Raw genomic sequence first — 19,084 nt, forward strand, 5'->3', positions numbered from 1 at the left:
GTAGATGCAAAATTTATAAATACTATATTATAATCAACTACAGTAAAAAAATTTTTCATATCTACTAGCTCATTATTATATCTCAGTTAGTTGCCTATCTCTAATAATTTTAATTTTAAAACTTTGTAAAAACTGAATTATACCAAAACATACAGATTCTAAAACTATAGAAACTTAGGAAGATGTTGAATACTTTAATACATTTTATATTTGCCAGTAAAAATTGGGTTTTGGCACAAATTGAGTTGTCAGCGTATACAAATTCAGTATTGAGACATCATGATGAGATCTTTTAATTTTAATTTTATCGACTGATCTCAGAATATGCACAAAAGTGTTCAAGTCATAAATTATATTAGGCTTTAGCTTCCTTATTTTCAATAATTCAAAATTCATATAGTACTATCCATCCAAAGCCTTTTCACATGATTAAAATGAATTAGATCATAAATTTCCAATCAAAATTCAAGTAATTAAATAGGAAGAGATGATAGATCATCTTTTATTAAATAATAAGGCCTATTACATGAGACATAAATATACAAGCTTTCTATAAGAATAAAATATAAAATAAAGCATAAGCAATGAGCAGTGAGTGTGGAAAGGCTTGGGGAATTTACTCCCTCTCATATGATCTTATTCTTATATCCAGATTCCGTACAGTAATTGGAGAAGGGTAAGGCCCACAATAACAATATGCATTTACTAAATTACAGGTAGTAAAGTAAGATTTCATCTACCTGTATCTTCCGTTACTCCAAGCTTGATGTTTATAAGAACTTCAACATATAATATAAATTGATTCCTAAAAATCACATGCAGATAGCTTTGGGGTGTCAAAGTCAAATAAATTAAGAATTATATAAACTCACAGTGAACATATCTGCCATCTCAGGAGTAACACTGAAAAATTAACATTTTTCTAACCAAATGAACATGGCATTAAGAAGGGAGTAAAGTCCAGGAGGCCTAAGAAGACCTTAACAAAGCTGCATAAACTTTTTGTCAAAATATACAAATATCTTAAAATTCATAATGGGATTTAATTGATTATTTAATATTTTATTATGCCAACTACAAAAATTAACTCTTAAGTAGAGAGTCTTGCATGTCCTCCTGGGATGGATAAACATTGTTGTAACATTGTATTTGCTGAAAGCCTCACTATGTGAATTCTTTATATAATTCTTAATTTGTTTACACATATATTACTATCCTCATGTATAGATATTTATTTACCAAGTGCTATATTTAGTAGAATTGATTTACAAAACATCCTCGGAGTTTATATTATCAAATTGCTCTCCTAGTGCTCTTATATGCTTCCTATTACTGAAAAATAAGACTTAAGTATCTCATCATGTTTTTCTTTTTGTCTGGTAGCTAGGAAACTAAAAGTTAATATTATTACCAATTGCACTGCCAATTTATTTCTCATATCCTGGTGTAATTATCACTGTATGGCTCTTGCACATTTAGCCCTATTTCAATTATTTCCTTTCTTTTTTTTTTTCTTTTTAAGACAGTCTTCACCCTGTTGCCTGGGCTAGAGTTCAGTGACATCTTCATAGCTCACTGCAACCCCAAACTCCTAGGCTTAAGTGATTGTCTTGCCTCAGCCCTCTCAGTAGTTGAGACGATAGGCATGTGCCACTACTACGCCCAGCTAATTTTTCTGTTTTTTTGTAGAGATGGGGTCTCACTCTTGCTCAGGCTGGTCTTGAACTCCTAGCCTTAAGTGATCCTACCACCTCAGCCATGCAGAGGGCCAGGATTACAGGCGTGAGTCACCGCACCTGACCTATTTCATTGTATTTTTGTTATTATTATATACTTCAAATCCTTTCCCAAAATATAGATGAATGGAAAATAAACAACAGTTGAAAGAGCATCTTATACTTGATGAGAGTCTTTCATCATTATTTGAGTGTAGTTCCAAAGCAACATGCCAATGTGGCTTCCAGAATCAGAATTCTTTATTTGAGCTAACATTAGGTTTTTTAAATTTTAATGCAGTGTTACATGTATAGAGATATAACCATAAAGACCTCATTGGTATTCTTTATTTAGACCAAAACAAATATCTTTTACAATGTATGTCAGTTTGATTAATTTCTAAAGACATTACATCAGTATTTTATAATAATATTCAAGACATTGTCCAATAGGAATTAAAGCAATGCTAACATTTAATTAACTTCAGTATGTTTTCCATAATTCATAAAAAGGCATCTTATAATGTTTTGGGTGGAAGTTCATAAATTAAATCTACATTGTACTAAATTTCCTTTTAAATTTCCACACAGGCACACATACTTTTGAGAGCACGTTCTGCCTATTTTTAAAATGTAAGGTTAACTCTTTTAAAATGATATACCAAAATTATTTTACTTTTTGAATTTTTATAGTAATATAAGTAGTGTTTCTCACACTCTACAAAAAAGACACCTGCACTCGAATGTTTATAGCAGCACAATTCATAATTGCAAGGCTGTGGAAACAGCCCAAGTGCCCATCAATCCAAGAATGGATTAATAAAATGTGGTATATGTATACCATGGAGTACTATTCAGCTCTAAGAAACAATGGTGATATAGCACATCTTATATTTTCCTGGTTAGAGCTGGAACCCATACTACTAAGTGAAGTATCCCAAGAATGGAAAAACAAGCACCAGATATATTCTCCAGCAAACTGGTATTAACTGAGTAGCACCTAAGTGGACACATAGGTACTACAGTAATAGGGTATTGGGCAGGTGGGAGGAGGGAGGGGGGCGGGTATATACATACATAATGAGTGAGATGTGCACCATCTGGGGGATGGTCATGATAGAGACTCAGACTTGTGGGGGGAGGGGGGGAAATGGGCATTTATTGAAACCTTAAAATCTGTACCCCCATAATATGCCGAAATAAAAAATAAATAAATAAATAAATAGTGTTTCTCCATGTAAAGTTTACTTTTCTAAATACTTCTAAAGTCTAATCAATGTTTCTACGCAATCCAAGCTTATATTTATATAATTGATCAGTGTATTAAGTCCAAAATGCTTAAATCAGCAGAAAGCTGTGTAGTATAGTGAAAAGCACCAGGAGTTACAAATGATGTAAGAATGCTTTAATTTACAGTCAACCCCCCTTTTTAGTCTATATACATCCATAAATAACTTGTTTAAAAGTTATATTAATCTAATTTATAAAGCTTAGTATAATGGAGTCAGCATGGGTCTAGAAATATAAAGATCGTGATTCAAAGCTCAACTTGGAGTCTAAGAAGTTTTGACCCTGAACAAATTTCTTAATCTTTCTAAGTCAAGTTTCTTAATATAAAAAACAGGAATAGGAATATTCTAATGTGAGGATTAAATAAAATACTCAGTGTAAAAGATTAATATAAAACCTGCTATGTAAATAAGTTAGTTTCCTTCCCATTTTACATCCTTGGCAAATCAGCCACAGATTACTAATGTAATCTGTGCTTTCCGAAAACGTGTATTTAAATTCCTCCTAAATCCCTAGGTAATTAGCTGGTTTGTTCATTGATTCATTCAAAAATTATTCATTAATGATAAATTCCTTTTCATGCTCTGGGTACTAAGGATATAGCTGTGAGCTCTCCTTGCCTTTATAGAAATAACTATAAGAGATACCGTTCATCAGTCAAATATAAAGCAACTTGACAAAACTCATTGCCCTTGCTATGTAAAAAACAACAGTTCACAAGTGCACATCTAATTTAGACTCTGGGGATCAGTTAAAACTAACTAATGAGAGAAATAAATAAGAAGCATCAAAATTGGAAAAAGGAAAGTCAAATTATCTCTATCAAGCCTAAAAGAAAAGATATGCCAAAATCTTAAATGCATATTACTAAGTAAAAAAAGCCAATCTCAAAATTCTATATACTATATGATTCTAACTACATGACATTCCAGAAAAGGTCAAACTGTGACGGCAGTAAAAATCAGTTATCAGTGGTTGCCAGGATTTAGAGGGAAACAAGGGATGAACTGGCAAAGCACAGGGAAGATTTTTAGGGCAGTGAAACTCTTCTGCCTTAAACTCTTTAGAATCTGTATGATACTAAAATGGTGGATATATGTCATTGTGCATTTGTCAAAACCCATAGAATAGACTAAATCAAGGATTAAACCTAATTTAAGCTATGAATTTTGTGTGATAAAAATGTGCCAATATAGGTTCATCAATTGTAATCAATACACCACTCTGATGTGGGATGACAGTAGTGTGGTAGGTTGTGTGCATGTGGAAGGAACTGGATCTATAGGACCTGAATTTCTTGCTCAAATTTTACTGTGAATTTAAATCTACTTTGAAACATAAAGTCTATTTTTAAAAAGTGAATGCAAAGAAAATCAAAGGCAATAAATATAAAGTTAAGAGAAAAAAATCCAAAGTTCGGAGACAGGGCAAAAAGGCTGTCCTTTCCAATAGCATACTAAAGCATTATCTGTGAAGCCCACCTTCTCCAGAAAAATGTAACCTTATTTGACTTGCCACTTTCTATTGATCAGGGTTCAGACTCTGTAAATTTAGTTAACTTACATAAGATTCGTAAGTTACTAATGATTTCTATCTTGCAGAAAAAAATAGTCTCGGAGATTGTGCCTATATCACTCTGTATAACATTAACAAATTGTGCACCAAAATTAGCAATCTAATTTCATCGTTCATTCTTTCACTTCAGTCTCTTGAATTCTCCATTGAATCAGCTTTACTATTCTGCTGGTTCCTTCATTTGTGAGCCAAATAAATCACTAGTATATCTTTACTATCAATATGCTTTACATCTTTTATTAATTATACTTTTTCTTCAAAAAGTTAAAGACAGAATTACCATATGATCTAGCAATTCCACTCCTGGGTATATACTCAAAAGAGCTGAAAGCAGAGATGCCCACAGATACCCCCATAAAACCATGTTCACAGTAGTATTATTTACAATAGCCAAACGTGGAAATAATCCAAGCGTCCATCGAAAGATGAACAGATAACCAAAGTCTGGTGTGTGTATGTATTTGATATATATATAGTGTATATACATATATGTATATATATATTACACACACCCACATACACAGTGGAATATTATTCAGCCATCAAAAATGAGTGAAATTCTTATACCTGTTACAACATGGATGAACCTTGAACATATTACAAAAAACTCAAGCCTAAGGAAGAATTTGTCCAAAGTTATCACTTAGAGTAGGAATGCCGAACAAAACCAAAAGCAAATAACTTCAAAAATACCTGGAGGGGCCAAGCATTTAAAGGGCTGTCTAGAAGACTGAGAAAAAAAAAATCCCCGAGAATGTGATGTCACCAAGACAAAAAAAAATATATATAAGAGCTGTGAGATGGCTAATAGCAGCACACACCATAGAGGGCCAAACAGAATAAAACTCAATACTTTCAGCAAATGATGAAGCCACTAAATATTTTAGCAAAAATATTTTGGTACAGTAGTATATCAAAGGCAAAATTACAGAGGAGAATGGAGGACAAAGTTTCCTTACATATAAGAATGGGATAGTAAGAGCACACCTACAACATATGGTTTTAGTAAGGATTAAAGGAGATGATAATGTAAAGTACACAAACTGTACCTGGAGATATTAAGCATTAAGCAAATTTTTCATCTTGTTAGGATTTATCATTTGTGCTGTGGTTAGTTCTCTATAAGTTGGTCATAGTGATTAATATGCTTTTTTGCTTCAAAAAAATTCTGCATATAATGTAAGTCGTTTGATTTTCTCTGTACTGAGCTGATCCACCTACTATTATTCTTAACTATAATTTACTTGTACATCACAAATCTCAACACAGTGTTAAAATACATTTTTAGCCTCCTGAGATTTTTAGCACCTCCTAAACTCCTCTTCTTGCTTTAAGTTGTACCATTGTAAGCTCAAGACACCACATAAACAATACACTACATAGAGTTCAATTTAGTCTCTACAACCCTTTAATCTATTTATTTTTTTTAATAGAACTACATCAGAATTCTATGGCAATGAGCAACGCCAAAAAAACTGGAAATTCCTACTTCACTGGCCCATTCAATGTATCATTCCTGATTATCATCTTACTTCATTATGAAAGTGCTCCAAACATGCTTTTCTATTAGTTCTGTGGCTACATACTATTATGATCCAACAAAAGTTGCAGCAAGGTTATATACCTTTTAAGAATAGTTAAAATTTTTACAATTTAGATTAAGAGTTTGGGTTCAACATTCATTAAAAAATAAAAGCTCATTAGTTAGTATACTTTGGTTAATGTTTTATGAGTACTTTCAAATAATTACTAGTTATTGGCATTTCAATGCTTTATATTAAGATAACTATCTTTGAAACCTATTTATTTTCATTTATAACTATTTAATCACAACAATTATAGCTCCATCATTTATTTTGCGATGAACAAATTCAAATCAGAAACAGACTTCTTTTATCAGTGGGAAATTACTTAATTGTTTTTAAAGTACTTGATGACAAATAATGTTCATTGTTCATTCCAAATAGCACACTATTAGTCATTATCTGGAAAACGGATGTTCTCCAAAATATTTCAGTAGCAATTAACACCCAAATTAAACTATTTCTTCAAGGCAAGAAAACATTTCACAATAACACATTTAATCCGTTAGGTCTCATTAATGATATTTTATAATAAGAACTGTTTATCTACATACTATAGTTAGGTTGGCTCTTCTGGTTACTTTTCTTTGTTACCTCACTCTCACATATGCAATCCTTAACTCGTTTGTTTTCTCTACATTAAGATAAAAAATTAGCAGTCAAGAAAATAAAAGAGATCAGCTCTCACAGCACCTGGCAGCATTATAATTAAAGTTCTGTCAACAGAGCTGTTATAAAGCCTGGTTTGAAAAGGATTAAAAATTAAGCCTCTAGTGAAGTTCAAAGTTTTATGTAAGAATTGCAAGTTAGCAAAGTGCCAGTAAAAACCCAGAGGCTATATTTTGGTGATTTTTCTCACTATGTCATTTTTTAAGGTTTTTAGTTAAATATTGTGTAGCAATACTCTACGGATAATTCATTTTTCTAGATATATTGATAGTCCACTTTATTTGGAGTGCCTGCTAGATGGTGCCATGGTGCCACACTAGACTATAAAACCTATAAGAGTAGCAACCCGCTGAGGCTGGGAATAGAGAAAAGTCCAATGCATTTCTATTAAATACAAGAATTAAGAAATGACCTCTGTGACATTTGGACAGGTTAGGAAATTTGTCTAGCATTCTTCACATCATTAGCTTAATTTTTCTTAAAAATTAACAATAACCAAATTACTAGAAAGAAATAAAACTTGGACCGTTCTCATCCTTTCTCATTGCCTAACACGATACTCTTGTGAACTGCAATCACTAATGCATCTGAATAATATAGCTAGGACACCAAAAATAAAGAGAAAAATATACCCATAATAAATTATATTATTCGTCAGTTTCAGGTAAATACACTTAAAAAGTAACTTTGGTACAGAAAAAGAAATAAAGCATATTTTTAACTACTAAAAACATAGATTGTCTTTCACATTATATCCTTATTAGGAATAACCTTAATAAGTTAGAGTTTTTGATAATTAATAGAAAACAACTGATTAGTTTGGCATTTCCATTTATAGAAAAAGTTATATTATGATCAGATAACCCTCCAGTAGGATTGGGGAGAAATCTATATGCAATCAAAAAACCCTGGCCGGGCGCTGTGGCTCACGCCTGTAATCCTAGCTCTTGGGAGGCCGAGGCGGGCGGATTGCTCAAGGTCAGGAGTTCAAAACCAGCCTGAGCAAGAGCGAGACCCCGTCTCTACTATAAATAGAAAGAAATCAATTGGCCAACTGATATATATATAAAAAAAAAAATTAGCCGGGCATGGTGGCACATGCCTGTAGTCCCGGCTACCAGGGAGGCTGAGGCAGAAGGATTGCTCGAGCCCAGGAGTTTGAGGCTGCTGTGAGCTAGGCTGACGCCACGGCACTCACTCTAGCCTGGGCAACAAAGCGAGACTCTGTCTCAAAAAAAAAAAAAAAAAAAAAAAAAAAAAAAAAAAAAAAAAAAAAAACCCTACAGCAGGATTTTGGAGAAAAAAACATTAACCAGTATTCATCAGTCTGTGTATTAATTTCCTATTGTTACTATAAGAAAATTGCCAAAAACTTAGTGGCTTCAATTAAGCACCACAAATTTCTTATCTTACAGTTCTGTCATTCCAAAGACCAAAATCAGTTTCACTGGGCTGAAATCAGGGTTTCTGTCCAAAGAGCTAGTTCCTTTGGAAGCTCTGAGGAAAGAATCTATTTCTTTGCTTTTTTTCAGCTTCTAGAGGTCACTTGCATTCCTTAACTCATGGTCTCCTTTTTGCATCATTCCAAGTTCATGCTTCCTTCATCACAGCTACTTTGACTGATTCTGATATCCCTGTCTCTCTCTTAAAAGAGCCTTCACAAGTACACTGGCTCCACTTTCATCAAGTAGGATAATCTCCCCCATTTCAAGATCCTTGATTTAATCCCACTTGTAAAGTCCCTTTTACCATTTAAAACGTCCTATCCACAGATCAGGACATGGACATATTTGGAGGACCATTTTTTAGCCTACAACAGGGTACAAACTCTGAAAATCAGTAGCATGAAAAATAAAATGAATACAAAATCATTTTTAAGTTTATTATTTTACATCTAAGATGGAAAATAAAATTAACTAAGATGTAAAATAGAAAAAAATGGGACAAATATGTCTAATGCTATTACACAGTAAATGAAACCATACTTTAAAATTAATAACAAAAGCAACAAAACATAAAGAATAGTAAACTAACACAAGTTTTATGGAAGGGATTTTAAATCTCTATATAGAAACATATAAAATAAAATTGTTTTAAAACAACAAAGATGAGAAATTGCCAAGAACTAGAATTAAGCTCTTTTAGTTGATCCCAAATATGATTTTTTTTTCCTTGACAAGTACAGCTGTGCTGCCCAAAAGGAGTTGAAATCTATTATTAAAACAAACAAAAAAGTCATGGAGCAGAAAGGCATAGAAAGTGTGACAGGATCATGAATTGTAGTGCAATAATAATTCAAGATAATTACAAAGCATGCCTAAACTAAAGAAATAAAATGGACTGTATAAACAGGCTTTTATTTCCATGAAAGAGCTCTTATGTATTTCTGATAAGACAAAGTGCTAGTGTATAGATTATTACAATAAACCATAATACCCAATTTTCCCATGAGTGCAATAGTTCACATTTTCAATTATGAAAATCTTGCTGATTAAAGCCAAATTTAGAAACTGAATGAAAAATTCAACAAATATTATAAGCCTAGCTGCAGAACAGGTATCACCCAGCCTCTCACAAATCATTCTCACTGTTTTAAATGCTTTTATTTCAGTTGTCACAAGCAGTAGCACAGAAGCTGATAAAATTAGAAGTGACTGTTCTAGCAACTTCAAACTGGGATGATAACATTGATTTGACAATTTTGGTTATGCTCCTATTAATGTCAGTAAATACTTACAGTATTAATAACAATACCTTACAAAAATGATGTAAGATAGTAAAATACAAACGAGCACCCAGATATGAGCAATAGGAACTACAAAGTTACAAAATGCATTAAATAGGTTGAAGGAGCATATAGTCACAGAGATGTGGAAGAACTTAAGGAATATTAATATGCCTACAATATTTCCTCCATTACACAATTACGGTTTGTAAAGAATGTGAGATTACTTTTAGTTTAGCTAGCAATATTTAGCATCTACATTTAAAAGCAAAAATAAATAAGCAGGAAGGTTTTTTTTTTTAATCAAATAGAATTGGTTAAAATTTCTTGACAATAATGTTAATGCTGATAATCCTGATTGCTTCTTTGTTTGATAATCAACTTTATATACTAAAGAAATAGCTTGCCCCTTTGCCTTCAGAAGTTGCCCTTCATCTGTCTGACACTTGACCCTCATCCATTCACGTAATACCGTCCCCAGGCTCTGTGTTCTGCCTTGTGCTTTCTAGAATAAGCAACTGCCAGTTGAGGTAGAAAGGTATGAACTGGAGCGGGCAACACTGGAGCATTCCAAATGTCAGGATTTCCTTTATTTCAGCAGATCCTTATGGGGGAATTTTCTAGGGAGCTATTAATAGGCAAAGCCACAAATGTACAAAAGACTGTTATTACACTTATAAATGGTTCATTTTCTTTAAGATGGCATTCTATTGTGGAAATTTTACATTTATTTGCAAATGCATGACAACTAAAGAGTCACCATCAGTGAGTAGTTACTTTGTCAGGCAAAATACTGCTGTGTCGACTTTGTAATTTTTTCACTTTTTTTAGGTGTAACACAGCAAGTATACCATAAGCTCAAGCACAAGTCTGTCTGATGACACAACTCACACACTGTCCACCATTATGTTGCCATGAATATGTAGCCTATATTTAGACAAATCTGATACTCTCTGCCTTCCTGACCTTTTATTTGGGGGACTTTTTTTGTTTGTTTTCATTTGTTTGTTTATCTGCTCATAATATAGCTCCTACCCCTACATGAATACCCTTGTGAGTTCTCTTTTGAGTCATTACCATCGTTTCTGACCAATGTTTATAACAAGTAATGAAGAACAAGTTTTGTCTGGATCCATTTTTTTTCTTTAAGAAGACATTTTACTGTTATCTATTAATATATCTCTATAATAAAATGTGCTAACTATTAAGCAAAAATGTATTAGGGCATTTGCCTTTGAAAAGACTGAGTAATATATATAAAATATGACAACTCAAATGATATGCCCATACAATTCTGTCTTATAGGGGCATATGAAATAGACTTTGCTGAAAGCAACAAATAAAAATTATGATAAAATTAAATATTTAAGTCTATTTGATGAGTGTGGTTCTGATTCTGAACATTTAGGCTTTATCTGCCCAATACTAAGTGAAGAACAAATTGGTTTTCATCCCAGTTACAGGATCAAAAAAAAGCAAATATAAATAATTTGACTCATCTAGATAAAGGCCTTCAAAATTTCCAAAATTGACTCTCTATAAAATAATTACTTTATTCAGTCTCTTATTTAACCAAAGAAATGTTAAACATTAGTCTATTGCTTAAATATCTCTAGAAATCCTTTTACTTAACTAAGCAAATAGCAAAATTTATTTGTTCATTTATTCATTTGATATTAGCTAATACAAGAAAGTATTTATTAATGTGTTCACTATTTATTGACTTACCTGTTATCTTCTGTATTTTACAGAAAATGAAGAAGTAAAATAATTATTCCTAACTTTAAGAGCTTATATTCCATGAGAGAATAAAAGCAATATATAAAAAAATAGTTTAATTACAGTATAGAAGTTATTAGATTTAAGTAACAGGCAAATAATGGAGTTTCAATCCGGGTTGAAAAGTTATTAGATTTAAGTAACAGGCAAATAATGGAGTTTCAATCCGGGTTGAATTTTGTAAGACTACTCTTACAAAATTAGTAAGAGTAGTCATAAAAGGCTCTGATTTGAAGACAAGAGGTCATGATTAGGGATAAATAGAAGCAAAGACTCTATAGTGAGAATTGGTTGAATCTGGTCCCAGGAATAAGTATTTTGGTTTAACTACTATGACAGGTCTGTGCAAGAGAGAGAAGATAATGTTAGAAATGATTAAATATTTTATTATAATCCTCAAATAATCTGTAAGAAAGTCCTTCTCCCTTTTCTAATATCCCATTCTCTCAGGTATTTTCAATTCAGTACAATCAAGTAACTACTGATGGAACCTAGAGAGGTTTAGGTGTCTGATATTTAAAAGCAATATTTATTATAAAATAGATACATTATTGATACCTCCTGAGCTATCACACATGAATAAATGCAAATGAGAATAAAAAGATCTTTTCATTAGCTGCCCAAAGCTCTCTTTTGGATGTGATTAAAGAAAGCATGTAAGAGTGAGGATGTTTCCAAAAGGAAGCAATATCTCGAGAGTGGTGTTTTGGGATTAGTGTAGTGGTGTCATGTTAGATAACCAGGGTACAGAAAGGCATATGGAGGCTGAATAGATCTTTGTAAAGTTTTGCCTTAAGAAAATGGTATCTCTTATTCTTAGAAAGTGAAGTACACAGACAGACAGATAGACTAACCACATTTTCAATTAGTGAATGCTACACTGTCCCTTTGGTGATATATGGTAGTTTATATCTTACTTCACAATGGGCTGCTACTGATCTGTACTGTAAGTCTATGTCATTTAAGTGAACTGAAAAGTCTCCAGAAGTGAACTTTGGTATTGATCCCCAAATCTTGTTTTAAATAATCCTTCAAGAGCATCTACGCATTGTCTAAGAAAATCAGTTACTCAGAGGCTTAAATATATACCTCTACAAATAAATAACACTCTCATCACAATTCGATATAAAGATAAGTGTCGTAAATTAAATGCAATATACAATTGCTTTTATAACACTCTATACTGCCAGCAGGAATAATGGAATAAATATTTGAAGTCATTCTCTCACTAGTCTAGGACATTCCTGAAAAAATGGACTGTACTATAAGCATTCTTTCTATGTGTGTACTCCAAATCTTATATTATCTCTTAATAAAAATACAAGTATCTCCAAAATCTTTTTTTAAAAATCACTTGGGTTTTCTTTCTTCCATCTGAAGTACCATTTTGGCATGCATTTTGTCAAAAAGGGCACAAATCTGATATTCTAAAACCTTGAAAAGCGAGCTGACTTTATTGAATGGCTTTTAAGAGGCTGAGGGGGTAATTACATCCAACATCACTAAGGAAATCTACTAATAATACTTTATCGGCATCTTTGTCCCTAACGTTCAACTTATCATGGACGGCAGCCACTCTCTCAAACCTCTTTTCCCTATTCCTTTCAAGACGCGAGTCTGCTTGTCACTCCTTCCCAATCTTCCTCTGTCTTCTCCTCACCTTCTCCCCTTGTCACAGGTCTTTTCAGGGAGTTCTGTTGCCCTATGTTAGGAAATCAATTTTCCTCTTTGCTTCTTACAATTCTCTGCTCCACACATCACAAAACGAACCAACACAGAAAACAAATATTCTCCTCAGGAGACCGGAAGAAAAAAAACCTGTGAATACTTAACACATTGACTGCCACACTAGAAAATTTTTTTTCCTTTGGGGCCATTACGTTTTATTATAAAAACAGAATAAAAATTTTGAAAACAAAATGATCCTTTCTAATTTAATGAAAAATTTGTTATTTTTTATGGTTTTCTGTGTTTTCTTTGCATATAAAGTAAAATAAAAACTTGAAAATTAGTAATGTAAAAAGTAATGTGAAAATGACTTTTCTTGACTTGTAAGGCTTAAGCATAATTTAAAGGCAAACATAAATATAAAAACGAAATTTACTGATTTCTATTCACTTAATCCATGTTTTTAGAATTAAATTGTCAATATTAATTGTAACAATAAGAACATCAACAAGTAAGATTTTTACGAACCAACTGCAGGGTTTTGCCCAGGGGGCCACCCATCAGGTAACATGTATGCTACAACATGGCAGTGTGAGTTGCCTGCACACAATGTGGCTCCAAAGGTAAAGAGAGTTATACATGCTTCACAAGTGCCCAGGTTCAAAACCAGCCTGAGTTAAATACAACTCACATGGTAGTTAATGTGTTAAAACACTTCTGAATGCTCACACGTATAAGCACATTAGGAAAAAAAAGACTGTTGCTCAAGATTCTTCATGTCATAATTCCTTTTCCCAGGTTGCATCCAATAATAATTTTTCATGGAGAATACATCAATTCTTCCAAGTCTGTAAGTTTTAATGCAACATTAATGCTAAATTTCAATTATAAAACTGCGTGGGTAATACTATATTTTAATACTACGAGAGAGCATGCATGAGTTACTCCTTATTTTTCAGTTTTAATGTTACTTTCATGATCCTCTAGTTATACATTTGATGGTGAAAAATATTAAATTAATTATAATCTTACCATTGTTGTCTCTTGAATTGATCCAAAACTGTTAATAAAAATGTTGACTACTACATCAACAGGAATGCCTATGAATAAAAATTAAGTATATATTTACTAGCTGTAAAAAAATCTTGGTCAGAATCTTCATATTTTTATGGTTTAAGCACTTAATTTTTATTTTTCTAATCCACATAGAACACAAAATCCATGGTCTCAGTATAACATGTTCACAATTGCTATTAATTTATTTTTCTAAATAGGTACGGATCATAATACAAATAAAAAATGAGTTAGGCTGTATTTTTTTTAATGGTCTTTACTCAGAAATATTTATCTCAAATCGTAAAGACTCTGGAAAAATATGTTTACCTTTAAAATTTTATATTGGCCTAATACATTTACTTTAAGGAACTACAAATTATCCCTTTAAAATTTTTTTAAATAGGGTTTAATTTTTTTTTGCATTTTCCTAATTATTTCAAATTCTTACTTTAATTGGTAAAACAGTATTCAATACATTTTACTTATAATTACTATATTTTAATTTTTAATTCATGAAAATGCAAAATTAATCAGATACACAACAGAGTTATTACAAATATTTTTCCTGACTTTTTGCAAAATCATTGGAAAGTTCATGGAGTGAGAACTACAGTATAATGTTGCAAATTTCTTTCTTTCTTTCTTTCTTTCTTTCTTTCTTTCTTTCTTTCTTTCTTTCTTTCTTTCTTTCTTTTTTTTGAATTCATTGTGGCTGCTGGTTGTGCTAACAAAGGGAAAATGTGAATTTAGCCTTTTAGCCACATAACTACTGATGAAAAACAGGTGGTGAACACGGTAGACATGTGACAACCCAGACCATGGCTGCTGTTGAAAGTAACTGAATAGGTCCTGGTAACGAACAAAAACCCATTTTTACAACATAGTTGTATAACTTCAGTTGACTATAGAAGCAGCTGCAGACCTTTCTTTCTATAAAGGAAAAAAAAAATCAAGCCTTATAATGTTAATCTGATCTACATTAATACCTGTCCTTAACCAGCAACAAGGATTACAGTTTTCTAGAAGGGATTTTTTTGCATACAGCTTTTGTCTAAAATTCATCAAGAGGACAAAAAAAAAAAAAAAAAAGATTTATACAACTGTACTATCTGCTCATGACATTTATTTTTTTTGTAAATATATTACAATCTTCTGATGACATTTATTTTTTTGTAAATATATTTTTGACTCTTGAAAGATATGATAAATGGTAATATTTTGTTGGAATAAAAATGATGTATGATGTAGAACACAGAGTCACCTTTTATTCACAAAGCTAATGTGTTTTTAAAAACCATATAGCCATCTTTTGGCCGGGCGTGGTGGCTCACGCCTGTAATCCTAGCACTCTGGGAGGCCAAGGCGGGAGGATTGCTTGAGATCAAGAGTTTGTAACCAGCCTGAGCGAGACCCTGTCTCTACTAAAAATAGAAAGAAATTAATTGACCAACCAAAAATATATATACAAAAAATTAGCTGGGCATGGTGGTATATGCCTGTAGTCCCAGCTACTCGGGAGGCTGAGGCAGGAGGATTGCTTGAGCCCAGGAGTTTGAGGTTGCTGTGAGCTAGGCTGATGCCAGGGCACTCACTCTAGCCTGGGCAATAAAGTGAGACTCTGTCTCAAAAAAAAAAAAAAAACAAAAAACAAAAAAACATATAGCCATCTTTTTTCAACAAAAGAATGAAGAGAATTTTTTATCAATCTGAAATACTAACAAAAAGTAAGAAAGAATCTAAGTACACACTAGAACCCTTCTCCTTCTATAAATGAGTAAATTGCCATTCTATTATAAAAATTATAACTCTAGTGTCTGCAAATGAAAGCCAGTTCTATTTCCAGAGTCTAAATTTTAAACCACGAAGGTTAAGAATACTCAGTACTTAGAAAACCCATTACAGAGGTTAGCCTATTAATTCACAGTATACCTTTTTTGAATTTTTAAAATTGGTAACCACATAAAACTTTAGAATTAATATTTTACTTATCTTTGAATATTTTAGGCATTAAATTGCTCTGAACCTAAAGCATATTACAAGACAGTTATATGTCAACTTGAAATCTCATTGTTTTGAATATCACGAAGAATGATTTTATACATGTAAAACTAATTTTTAAAATGTAAAAAATGAAAGGTTTTCTTGGGGTTGGGATGGAGACAAACCTTTGAAATTTGGTCTTATCCTGGGATCATAACTGACCAATAGCCTGTTCAAGATATTGCTAGTGGAGTTGGCAGGTACTCGAGCCAGATCCTCTGCTGACTGCTGACTATAAGAAAGAGAAAAAAAATCCTAGTAAGTATTTAGAAATAGAAACAACAGAAATAGCTAATTTTCATTGGGAGAATAGACTGCTTTTTTGAGACAAATACACAAAAATACTGTGGCTTTTCCAAATATAAGTAAATAAAGAGTAGTGAACATTGTCAGAAGCCCAAAAGAATACTTGTTCTAAAAAAACACAATAAATGTCTTTTATCACTTAATTGTATTAAATGCACAAACACAGTTGTAAATATTCCATGTTACTTTCTATTAAGTAAAGGTAAGCAGACTTCTTACTATTCCTGAAGCAACCTGCAATCAAAATCTAGGTATATACATAGGGAGTGCATACAATGAGACAAAAACAGCCAAGATCATGTTTGAACAATATAATATCATTATATTATTATTATTATCTGCCTAAGCAAAGGAAACTGTAAATTCTATAAGATGATATGGCCAGAGTCTAAGAAGTCATAAAACAATCATGCTGGCATTTTTAAAATAACATTCCCCAAGAAACACTGCGAACGTCTTCCTCACTGAGTTAAATATGGTGGTGGGGGAATTGGTAAAAGAAATTTCTCTATTTTCAGATTAATGAAACAAGTAAAATGCTCTAAAGAGCTATAAGATATAATTTCCTTTTCCTGTACATATTAATATTTGTCATCAACGCACCATCAAGAAGAGAAAAACCAGCCATGTTTTGCTATTTTAATTAACTATGAATAATGAATTAGTGACAGAATTGGTAGTTGCTTTACAGTACCTTTTTAAAAAGGCTTCTCCTTGGAAGCCAAGGGAAATGATTTTTGTTTGTTTCCTTGGTTTGGTTTGATTTATCATCCATAAAGTCTTATTACATAATCATTTTCCCCAACACAAAAATAAAACAAGTCCATGACAATCACTAGGAAAATTAAAATTATACTTGTAACATCTAGCATTGTCTTTTCTGTACTGATATGGTAAGAAGTCTCAATTTCATAAACTATATTAATTTAATATAAATTATTATTGATTTATATGAAACAAACTTATATGCAACAGGTTTGACTTTGTATTGCAATTAAAGTTCTTTCTTATCAAGAAATTCTGTTGTGAGTTAATTACCATATAATCTGCTAAGAGGCAACCACTACAGGTGAGATACGACAGTAAAAAGTTTATGAAAGAATCTAAAAATACTACAAATTGATACAGACAATCCTTTCAAAAAGAAATCAGTCAGAGTGTACACCATTTACAAATAGGAAAATCAATTAGTTAAACCTCCCAAAGGTCCAAGAGATTATATAGATTTTTTAAATTGCTTCTCATGGCCTTTTCAGCTCCAATATCACAGCTTCAAGAACTGGGGACCTGGTAATGAGATTTTCCATTTCACTGCAGGTGAAATTGTAACCTCCTTAGAGCCTGTTGTCGTCCCTTATCAAAAGATGGAAAATGCTAAATAGAATGAGGGTGTGCAGGAAAATTGAATATTAACATGCAAATTAGTGTTCAAACCTATCTATAAGTTCAAAAGAAAAAAATAGAATTGATTACAAAACACACTTGGATCAATTAAGGACTGCTATTATTATGTCTCTTAATAAGGATTTTACAAGTATATACCTTCTAAGCAATGAAAAGACAACATAAAGACAATTAACACTGACTTTTGTAGTTTAGAATTTTTGGCCTGATTTTTTTTTTTTTCTTCCCACTGTAGGCTATGTCAGTCAAACTCATTTTCTAACCCTCTGATTCACAAATTTTGTCTTTCTTCCATTCACTGGCACAGAATCAGTCCCCCTTCTGGGAACACTATAACTTCCACTCCTCATTGTACTAATGGAAACCCAATCTGTCTTTTAAGGTTGCCTTAAAGTTCATCTCCTTTGTAAAATCTTGCCTCAGTCATGCCACCTTACTCTCATGAACACAAACTAATAAATACACTGTTTGGCAATTATTTGATAGCTTTTTTCCATATCTACATGTATATTACCAACTAGACAAACAAGCAGACAATATGATTAGGGAGGGACTCGTGGCTTCTCTATTTTTGTAGTTCCCTATATTGTTTGTATAGTATTAAATACACATTGGTTCAACACTTTCCATCTGCCAGCTCTTCTAAGCATTAAGAGATGTCAGCCTCATGTTGCCTGTGCTATAGCAGGAGCAGTTTCACTCATTATTTCCAGAGGGAAAGAGCTTTTCTTCCTGAGGTACTCGCTTAGGAGATAGTACTTATTTTTCCCCTTCAAAATCTTCCCAGCATTGGCCATTGCTGAACAAATCATTGGCAAGGAGGAAGAAACAATCATGATTGGCTCAGATCAATATTCTGGGAAGAAATGGATATTGGAGAACCAACTATGATGCCCATTACATTCTTTCATTTGATAGACACACTCATGTGTTTAAACAGAAGAGACAGTAACCACACAGCTGTTTTTCAGTGGAGAGAAAGAGTAAAAACAGATGAGTAGATGAGTGAGCAAGAGGTAAGTAAATGGGCTACAGAGTACATGGCGTAGAAGGAAACCAAGACACAAAAAGGTTAAGAGATTTCTCTAAGGGGATAGGGTCAAGAATGAAACCTGGTAATCCCAATTCTGAGTTAAACTCTCATTCCAAGGTAAGCCTGCCATCATGGAAGTGAAATATTATCTTTAATATTATCATCCAGACATGTATTGCTTTATGGCATATATATATTATACTTTGATTTCTATTAGTCTATTTTTTCAAATCATTATTAC

General features: G+C 32.4%; 1 protein-coding gene across 2 annotated transcripts in view; it reads right to left on the minus strand.

The window, feature by feature from the left end:
- GLRB (glycine receptor beta) overlaps positions 1-19,084 on the minus strand; it is a 69,308-nt gene that overhangs the window by 27,049 nt on the left and 23,175 nt on the right. For both annotated transcript variants that reach the window (XM_012783613.3, XM_012783614.3), the window contains exons 3-4: positions 16,226-16,332; positions 14,037-14,104 (exon numbers count right to left, since the gene is read on the minus strand). In XM_012783613.3, the coding sequence (XP_012639067.1) occupies positions 14,037-14,104; positions 16,226-16,332 (175 nt within the window). The remainder of the gene's footprint in view (positions 1-14,036; positions 14,105-16,225; positions 16,333-19,084) is intronic.

Source organism: Microcebus murinus, chromosome 15 (assembly GCF_040939455.1).
Source record: "Microcebus murinus isolate Inina chromosome 15, M.murinus_Inina_mat1.0, whole genome shotgun sequence".
Taxonomy (NCBI): Eukaryota; Metazoa; Chordata; class Mammalia; order Primates; family Cheirogaleidae; genus Microcebus; species Microcebus murinus.